Source organism: Culex pipiens, chromosome 3, assembly GCF_016801865.2.
Source record: "Culex pipiens pallens isolate TS chromosome 3, TS_CPP_V2, whole genome shotgun sequence".
NCBI lineage: Eukaryota > Metazoa > Arthropoda > Insecta > Diptera > Culicidae > Culex > Culex pipiens.
The window spans coordinates 7,363,342-7,373,695 of record NC_068939.1 but is presented as its reverse complement, the minus strand read 5'-3'; the positions used below and the strand labels follow the sequence as shown (position 1 = coordinate 7,373,695).

Sequence of the window (10,354 nt, the reverse complement as noted above, 5' to 3'; positions counted from 1 at the left end):
GGAATCTTGCATAGAGGCCGCCAAAGCCATGCTGAATATTATTTTTTTTAACGAAAAATATACCCCAATTTTGTCAATGTTATCAATTTTGTCAATTTTGTCAATTTTGTCAATTTTGTCAATTTTGTCAATTTTGTCAATTTTGTCAATTTTGTCAATTTTGTCAATTTTGTCAATTTTGTCAATTTTGTCAATTTTGTCAATTTTGTCAATTTTGTCAATTTTGTCAATTTTGTCAATTTTGTCAATTTTGTCAATTTTGTCAATTTTGTCAATTTTGTCAATTTTGTCAATTTTGTCAATTTTGTCAATTTTGTCAATTTTGTCAATTTTATCAATTTTGTCAATTTTGTCAATTTTGTCAATTTTGTCAATTTTGTCAATTTTGTCAATTTTGTCAATTTTGTCAATTTTGTCAATTTTGTCAATTTTGTCAATTTGTCAATTTTGTCAATTTTGTCAATTTTGTCAATTTTGTCAATTTTGTCAATTTTGTCAATTTTGTCAATTTTGTCAATTTTGTCAATTTTGTCAATTTTGTCAATTTTGTCAATTTTGTCAATTTTGTCAATTTTGTCAATTTTGTCAATTTTGTCAATTTTGTCAATTTTGTCAATTTTGTCAATTTTGTCAATTTTGTCAATTTTGTCAATTTTGTCAATTTTGTCAATTTTGTCAATTTTGTCAATTTTGTCAATTTTGTCAATTTTGTCAATTTTGTCAATTTTGTCAATTTTGTCAATTTTGTCAATTTTGTCAATTTTGTCAATTTTGACAATTTTGTCAATTTTGTCAATTTTGTCAATTTTGTCAATTTTGTCAATTTTGTCAATTTTGTCAATTTTGTCAATTTTGTCAATTTTGTCAATTTTGTCAATTTTGTCAATTTTGTCAATTTTGTCAATTTTGTCAATTTTGTCAATTTTGTCAATTTTGTCAATTTTGTCAATTTTGTCAATTTTGTCAATTTTGTCAATTTTGTCAATTTTGTCAATTTTGTCAATTTTGTCAATTTTGTCAATTTTGTCAATTTTGTCAATTTTGTCAATTTTGTCAATTTTGTCAATTTTGTCAATTTTGTCAATTTTGTCAATTTTGTCAATTTTGTCAATTTTGTCAATTTTGTCAATTTTGTCAATTTTGTCAATTTTGTCAATTTTGTCAATTTTGTCAATTTTGTCAATTTTGTCAATTTTGTCAATTTTGTCAATTTTGTCAATTTTGTCAATTTTGTCAATTTTGTCAATTTTGTCAATTTTGTCAATTTTGTCAATTTTGTCAATTTTGTCAATTTTGTCAATTTTGTCAATTTTGTCAATTTTGTCAATTTTGTCAATTTTGTCAATTTTGTCAATTTTGTCAATTTTGTCAATTTTGTCAATTTTGTCAATTTTGTCAATTTTGTCAATTTTGTCAATTTTGTCAATTTTGTCAATTTTGTCAATTTTGTCAATTTTGTCAATTTTGTCAATTTTGTCAATTTTGTCAATTTTGTCAATTTTGTCAATTTTGTCAATTTTGTCAATTTTGTCAATTTTGTCAATTTTGTCAATTTTGTCAATTTTGTCAATTTTGTCAATTTTGTCAATTTTGTCAATTTTGTCAATTTTGTCAATTTTGTCAATTTTGTCAATTTTGTCAATTTTGTCAATTTTGTCAATTTTGTCAATTTTGTCAATTTTGTCAATTTTGTCAATTTTGTCAATTTTGTCAATTTTGTCAATTTTGTCAATTTTGTCAATTTTGTCAATTTTGTCAATTTTGTCAATTTTGTTAATTTTGTCAATTTTGTCAATTTTGTCAATTTTTTCAATTTTTTCAATTTTGTAATTTTTTTTGTTTTGTTATTTTATTATTTTGTTTCATTGCATTTTTCAAATTTTTAGTTTTTTATGTTTTTTTTAAAGATTTTATGATATTAAGTTATTCAGTTATTAAGTTATCAAAGTTTTGACGTTTATTTTTAGGTATTTAGTTTTTTAGTTTTGTAGTTTTTTGTTGTTTTGTTTTTCATTTTTAGTTTCTATTTTTTTTGTTTTTTTATTGTTTAATTTTTTTTTAGTTTATAGTCTTTAGATTTTTTTGTTTTTTTTTTTTTTTTGTTTTTAGTGTATAAAAACTATATGGTTTTCAGAACATCTGAAGTTTTATTCCCAGACAGCAAAAAAAAAGAAAATGTCGGCAGCAACTTATTCCATATCACTATTTGTGGTAGCCGACTCTATTACTGAAGCAACGCACACAAGAAAGGTTTACTTTTCCCACCGCACATACAGATATGGTCTGTTATCGGCGAAGTTGCTCGCCTGCTGCTAGTGTATTGGTTGCGTTTGAACCGCGTTGAACCCATTTCTGTCTTATGTTGATTTATTCGTAATTTACTATATATTTTTTTAATTTGGAGCCTTTACCTTCGGGAAGTCGCGTGTTTTCGCCTTACTTACAAGTGCCCTTACAAAATGTGTACAAAGTACACGTACGCGACCTCCGGTGGGTTAAATGAGTTCCTATAAACATTTTTTTTTCAAAATTAACTTTCATTTAAAAATAGAAATTAAATTTCAATAAATATAAATGTTCAACAATGCAATCTTTTGATAAAAATACACAAGTACAATAAAAACAAGTTATAAAAGTTCATATTTGAAAATTAAAAAAATGGAGAAAACCCAGTAACAAATTGACGATAATTTAAGTAAATAAATTGTGAGAAATAAATAAAAATAAAAGAAAGAAAAACTTCATAAATAATTATGAATAAATACATGTTCAACGATGCATTCTTCAAAAATAATTCACAAGTACAATAAAAACAAGTAATAAAAATATTTAACAAAATAAAAAAATATAAAGAAACAAGTAGATGGATATAAGAGTAAATAAATAGAGAGTAACAAATAAAAAATAAAAAGAAAGATAATAAAAAGTTAAAGCTAATAAATAGAAAAATACGAAAAAGTAGAATCAGAAAATGGATAAAAATTGAAAAAAGAAGTAATAAAAAAAAGGTTAAATTCACAAAAATCTTACAAATGTACAGATAAGACACTCTTCCAACCACAACCGGGTTTGTTTTCTCTATCCCCAAAATCCGGCCCACTCCTTGCGGTCGTCTTTGTATGTCACTGTCATAGCCAGTCGTCCCGAACCGGTCAGTCATCGACGGACCGTGCCCATAGGTGGACCTGCCTTTATCTCGTGTTGCATTTACTAACTTCCAGTAACCGCTTAGACTTATCAAGTGTTTGTGTGATAAACGGCCCGCAAAAGTGTTCAAAATGGCCAGCGAACTTCCAACAGTTCTGAAGACCCTCTTCAGGTAATTTAACATCTCTCTTTGAAAATTGTTCCCCAAATTAACCTAGTTCTTTCCCCGGGGCAGCCACATCGACGCCAACAAGGCCAAATACATCGCGGCCCTGGCGGAGACGGTGGCCATCAAGTCGGTGTCCGCCTGGCCCGAGTCCCGGCCGGAGATCTTCCGCATGGTCAACTGGGTCGCGGACCGGCTACGCACCTTGGGCGCAACCATCGAGCTGGCGGACGTCGGCAAGCAAACGCTGCCGGACGGCCGTGTCATCGATCTGCCCAACGTCATCCTGGGAACGCTCGGCAATGTAAGTTTGTTATCAATTTTTTCGAGGGGGGATTATTCCGATATGGCATACTTTGATTGATTGGGCTATTGAAATGCGATTCGAGTGGATTACGGACTCATCAGATACAAAGGGAGCAAGGGAATCGTAGCAACCCTTGGAGAACTTGTAAAGTTTCAGATGGTCACTATCGCAAATTCAAGGCCTACTTATCTGTATCTGTGGCAAATGGTTAATGGACCATGAAAACCGCATATTTTTACGTTATCACAACCGCACTTCTTGGTACAAAATTAAGTCTGCGGTCACGTTGGTATAGAAATATGAGAAAGTCAGACATTGTTCATTCATTGAGTCATTCAGTCTGTTTACGACCGGGGCTTGCAATTTGATGCGCACTTACTACCGACTTATGGTGTGTTGTTTGTGTGTAACAAAGTGTACGACCAGCATAACTTCGTTCAAGTGCAAGGTTTCTGTGTCGAATTGATCAAATTTCAATTGGACACAACGAGCAACTTTTGGAAATGCGACACTTTGTCCCTTCTTTTGTTTGCACTTTTAATCAGCTGATAGCTTATGCAAAGCGGACAACAAATCCATTTCATTAAACAATGATTCAACACAATTTACAGCTGCGCTTGGACGCAGTTTTGTTTGGACTGCGATATGCCAGCCACCATTCGTCCGAGTCTCGATCGTGTCTCTTTGGGGCGTCATTTTAAGTTGCGGGTTCAGTGAACTCACGTTCGCGCGAAATTTTGGCTTGCACTTTTGTCGCATGTGTTTGTTTGGCTTGCTTGCTTGAGTGGGTGCATTTAAGAGGCGCAAAGAAAGTGGGCAGAAAAATGCGTTTTATTCATTTTTGATAAAATGAGTGTGTGAGCGTGACTCTTCTTGTACATTTTTTGGTTTGTATAATTTTTTATAATTAAATAATTAATAAACATGAACAAGTTTTCATTCACGATGCTCAATATTATCATCATAGATACACGATTACTCAATCGACGGTAATCCACTGAGAATTACTGATTGAAACTAATTGAAAAAATCTCTATAACTATAACAAAAAAAAACTTTTGCTGAAGTCATTTTTTTTTTTTGCTAATGTAGGGCCGTTGCAAATATTTTTTTAAAGTTAATGGCGCCCCCCCCCCCTCCCCCCCCCCTTCAAAATTGGTCTGAAAAATCAGGGGGCAAAAAATTTTTTTCCAAAAAACTTCAAAATTTCCATGAAAATAGAAGTCTAATCAACTGAGCATTTTTCTGCATTGATAATCATATTTAGCATGTTTGGGCTTGTTTAAAAATGTTTTGAATTTAAATGAAATTCCAATGTACAGCACTGCATTTTTTTTATTTTTCGCAAAAAAAAATAAAAAAAAAACACTGTTATTTTATACAGGTCTATTCATCTAGTAATCCGATCATAATATTAACATTTTTTGACCGTAGTAGCGGTGTAGCAATCCATTTGCCAAGATTTTGATTATTTTGTATTTTTTTTTCTCAATTTGGGTGAAAAATTTTGCACCATTAGTTTTTCCGTAAAATTTAAGGTTCCATACAATTTTGCGGGCTTGTAACACAAAATGGGCATTACAGGTCTCTTGGATCAGGAAATCGGGAAAAGTCGTGATTTTGTGATTTTTGTCTGGAATCCGAAGCGTTTGAAAATTATTTTCTTTCTTTTGAATAATTTGAATATTTAAAAAAAAATGTTCAATTTTCAATTTGTTTAGAGCTCTTAACAATAGAGTTAAGGTATCTTTTGGTAAAAGATTAAAATAACGTAACATATTGTTTTTGAATAATTCAGTTTTGAAGATTTGGCCCGCAAGCTTACCTTAGCTTCACAAATGGCCCGCCATTTAAAAACTTTGGATACCCCTGCTCTTAAACTTTTTTATGAGCTTGGAATAAAAAAAATTGAGAATGGTTGATTTTAATTTATCGGTAAAAAACATGAATATCAAATCAAAACCAAACGTTTCTCGTGTTTGGTTCAAAAAACATTTTAAAAAATATTTTTAAAGATGTAAAAAAATATTGAAATTTTAAAATTATAAAATAGATTCAAATAGGCCATTACAAATATGGAGCCTTATATTCTAAAATGACAGTTTACATCAGGTGTGAGAGGGATACACTCTTGTTTACAAAAGTTATGTACCCTAATGAAATGGAAGTCACGATATATTATAGTTTTGTCTCTTGAAAAACTTCGCATAAAATAATATTTAACTGGATTAATGGATTGATAACTGGATTTTTCATTAAAACATAAATGTCGAAATTCAAAAAACTTCAATGGAACTTTTTTTGCATGAACTTATCGATATTTTAATTTTTTAAGGCTTTTCCAGAAAAATATAGTTATAAAATTTTAAACTAAGTTATTTTTAACTTTTTGGTATTCCCTTTTCTTTTCCTATTTAACAAAATATGTTTTTTTGGCAATGCTTGAAATAAACCATAAAATTTCATGTTTTTTAAAGTTTATTTTTTTATTTTTTTATTGTTTTATTTTACTCTAATTGTTAGAAATTTATTCCATGCCTCAAGTACTCCCAAAATTCGGAGTCGAGAGAATCGTTCCCGCAAAATGAATTGAAGGCTCAGTGCCACTGCGCAATGGGTTTTCTGTAGATAGGACCTTTTGAAAAATTGATCGAGATTTCCCGATTTTTATTAATTGGACTTTTATCACTAAAAATTAATTCCAAAAATACGATTTTTTGTTTTTTCTATTTGTTGCCCCATAAATCTTTTTCGCTACATTTCTGGATGCAGGCTGGTACCGCAGCAAAAAAATATTATTGGGAAGATTACAAATTCATATTACTCCAAAACTTCTTTTCCGTTTTCAATGTAAAAATTTAACTTGTGAAATTTTCTGCTCTTTTCAACAAATTATTTTTTTTAATCAAGAGTAACCTTTTAAAAATTTTCAAATACCGGGCTGTAGGGTATTTTAACCATTAGTGGACCCCCTAGTAGAGCCGAAGCACATTTTTCACAAATTTTCAATATTTTAAGCACTTTTTCATAACCTTTTGTACAAAACAATTAAATCTGAAGTCTTTTGAACAATTTTGACTATTTGTTTCATCAGTTACTTGTTTTTGAGCAGAAAAATAGTCATTTGAAAAAAAAATTTTTTTGCCTGTTATGGACCCCCTTTTCCTATAGTGGACCCGGGTCCATAATCCGATTGTGGACCAGGGTCCACTATAGGCAAACTGTTATTTTGATACCAAATTTAACCGATATTTGATGTTTTGATGCATGGTATAGGTCTAATGATAGATATAATGAATAAAAGATGGATTTTGCTCACTTTTCATCATAAACAAATATGTTTTGTTAACAAATTTGGCTTTAAACAACAAAAAAACCTTACAGATATTTAAACACATTTATTTCCGAAAAAGATCAGAGATAACGATTCAAAAACCACTGCAAACATAAAAATAATAAAAAAAGTAATCTTGATGCAAATTTTTCCATATTAATTACATAAATGGTTGACCGAAACTAAACATTAGATTTGTTTACAGTTGCTGATAAAACCACGCATGTTTATTTAAAAAAATGTTTTTTTTTATTGATTTATTATTATAAAATATCATTTCAAACTGCAATTATGATGCTTCAGTTAAGTACAATTAACTATAGTTTTGATTAATTATAAATTCTTACGGCTTCAGCTTTTTTGGTACTATTAACATGAAAACAGCTAGATTTATACTCATAATTGAAAAAATATGCGTTTAGGTTGATAAAAACAAGCATTTATTGTATGTTTCAGAGAAACTTTTGCTTGGATACACAGTTTTCTTCATTTTTGAAAGTTAAATTAACAGGGGTCCACTTTTGGAAAAGTTTGGATTTTAGTTGTCCTATATTGGACCCCCCTAATTTTTGCTCGAAAATGGCAGTTCTTCGCTATATTTTAGTAAAGATCCTTTAACTTACATTATTTCGACTTGCTGAAGTTAAATAATCAGTCAAAAAATGATTGGATGGTTAATTCAATCATAAAATATAAATGCAGTTTTGTTGTGAAAATGCTAGTGGCCATGGCTGATTTCAGATGTCGAACTCAAAACACTTATTTTGGTAAAAAGGACAATTCAATGTCAGTCAACATTGTTTTAAATGATGCTGAACATGCCAAATAAAAGATTTGTAGACAACAACACGCTTAAAATTGTGATTTTATTGAATTTTTCATCAAAAACCCTTCAGAGGGTCCACTATAGGAAAGGGGTCCACTAATGGATAACGTACCCTACTTTAAAATTTTGAAATTATTTTGGTTGGAAATCAGAAAAAAAATGTTTTTAAATCAAATTTCCGAGATATCAAAAGTTTCCGAGATATCGTAATTTGAAAAATGAGACTAATTTGATAAAATTTAAACAAACTAATTGTTTTCTTAGCAACAAAGTTAAAATGAAATGGTTGGAAATTTTTCCAGCTTTCCGAAAAAAAATAGGCGCTTTTCCTTTTCTTCTTTTGTTTCAGTCGAAGCAAAGTTATCAATATAATAGTTTTTTTTCTATGTAAAAAACAGTAAAAAAACACACACAAATTATAAGTTTTAAAAAGAAATGCTCAAATTGTTGTTAATTTGCCATTTGGTTTCTAAGCAAACACACATTCTGATTTTTTTTAATAGTTTTTGATGTTTTTGGTAAAGATATACATTTTTTAACAAAACCTGTTTCAAAATTAAACCCAAAGACTGTTAAAATTTGACAGGCTGATTAAAATTTTAGTTTTTTTTTGTCTGATTTGAGCTCAGTAACCCAAAAGTATCGAGGTTTTTAAGCGAAGATGGCGTTCGAATGGTGAACGTCCGAAATGTCAAAATCGCGCAGTAGCACCAACATTACAAAAAAAAAATAGGGCTGTCATGCCATGGCACACTTTTTCCGTAATGTTGGTACCACTGCGTGATTTTGACATTTCGGGCGTTCACCTTTCGAATGCCATTTTCGCATAAAAACCTGGATAGTTAACAAAAGGTTCAGGGTGTTATGTTACATACATGACCAGTATAACAAAGAGCAACGTTGGATAAAAATTAATTTAAAAAAAAACTGTTGGGTCTGTACAAAGACCCGATCTTTTTAAAAGTTTTATCTATACTTTCATTTGTGATAAGATAGTAAACAGCATGAAAATAATCAACATTTGAATTGTATGAATTCTATATTAGTTTTTGGAATGCTGTCGTCCCCATAAAACCAGTTGAGTGCATTTCAAAACAATGGATTATCTCAACGGCATGCATTCTTATCTTATCAGGCTTCTGCTATGTGAATGTACTTTTGCTTTCAGTTGAACTTGAAACTAAAGCTTGCTCTCTCGAGCTAGCAATTCTTATCGATTGTTTAAATAATGCCATACAAAAATTCTCTATTATGAAACAAAATTGCAGGACCCCGCCAAGAAAACCGTCGTCCTGTACGGCCATCTGGACGTCCAACCGGCCCTGCTCGAGGACGGCTGGGACTCGGAACCGTTTGTGCTGACTGAGCGCGACGGCAAGCTGTACGGGCGCGGTGCCAGCGACGACAAGGGCCCGGTGCTCGGGTGGATCCACGCCATCGAGGCGTTCCAGGCGATCGGGGAGCCGGTGCCGGTGAATCTGAAGTTTGTGTTCGAGGGCATGGAGGAGAGCGGGAGTGAGGGATTGGACGAGTTGCTGTTCAAGCGGAAGGATGACTTCTTGTCGGGGGTTGATTACGTGTGCATTTCGGACAACTACTGGCTGGGGACGGACAAGCCTTGTATTACGTATGGACTGCGGGGAATCTGCTATTTTGACGTGCAGGTTGGATGCGCTGGGAAGGATCTGCACAGTGGCGTGTTTGGAGGAACTGTTTATGAGGCCATGAACGACTTGGTTTATCTGCTGGGGACGCTGGCGGACAAGGAGGGTAAGATCTTGATTCCGAACGTGTACAAGGAGGTCGCTCCGTTGTTGCCGAATGAGCAGGAGATGTACGACGCGATCGACTTTGACGTGGATAGCTATCGGGACCAGTTGGGGGCGACCCAGCTGCAGCACAAGGAGGACAAAACGAAGATCCTGATGCACCGCTGGCGTCAACCGAGTCTGTCCATTCACGGTATTGAGGGTGCGTTCTATGAACCGGGACAGAAGACGGTCATTCCGAAGAAGGTCATCGGCAAGTTCTCGATTCGAATTGTGCCCGATCAAACGCCGGAACTGATTGAGAAGTACGTGAGCGATTACCTTACGGCCAAGTGGGCGGAACGTGGCTCGCCGAATAGTTTCGCCGTGAGAATGGCCCACGGAGGCAAGCCCTGGACGGAGGACCCGAATCATCCGCATTACCAGGCGGCCCGTGATGCTACCAAGCACGTGTACAAAGTCGATCCGGACATGACGCGCGAGGGCGGTTCCATTCCGGTGACGTTGACGCTGCAGCAGACCACGGGCAAGAACGTGCTGCTGTTGCCGATGGGCGCCTCGGACGACGGAGCTCACTCGCAGAACGAGAAGATTGACGTCCGCAATTACATCGAGGGGGTGAGTTTATAAAATTTCGAATAGTTTCTTAATTTTTATATTTGTTTTTTTTACAGACCAAGCTGCTGGGAGCCTACCTGTACGAAGTGGCCAAGATCAACTGAGAGAATAACCTGCTGTGCGGTATAACCATCACGAAATACACATCACCTATTGTTCTAAACAACCACCCCCGGAAGTCATCACT

At 33.3% G+C, this 10,354-nt stretch overlaps 1 protein-coding gene across 1 annotated transcript; it reads left to right on the top strand.

The window, feature by feature from the left end:
- Window positions 1–3,157: 3,157 nt before the first annotated feature.
- Window positions 3,158–10,336, top strand: LOC120419737 (cytosolic non-specific dipeptidase-like). The gene is made up of 4 exons (XM_039582538.2): window positions 3,158–3,319; window positions 3,383–3,617; window positions 9,049–10,167; window positions 10,224–10,336. Exons 1-4 carry the CDS (start codon window positions 3,279–3,281, stop codon window positions 10,269–10,271), a joined length of 1,443 nt encoding a protein of 480 aa, XP_039438472.1. The 5' UTR covers window positions 3,158–3,278; the 3' UTR covers window positions 10,272–10,336.
- The last annotated feature ends 18 nt before the right edge of the window (window positions 10,337–10,354 follow it).

Bases quoted from the DNA above. Each gene is read 5' to 3' on its own strand.
- LOC120419737 (XM_039582538.2), top strand. From the start codon at position 3,279: ATGGCCAGCGAACTTCCAACAGTTCTGAAGACCCTCTTCAG. The intron at 3,320-3,382 runs GTAATTTAACAT...TCCCCGGGGCAG, and splicing joins GTTCTGAAGACCCTCTTCAG to CCACATCGACGCCAACAAGG. The intron at 10,168-10,223 runs GTGAGTTTATAA...TTTTTTTTACAG, and splicing joins TCCGCAATTACATCGAGGGG to ACCAAGCTGCTGGGAGCCTA.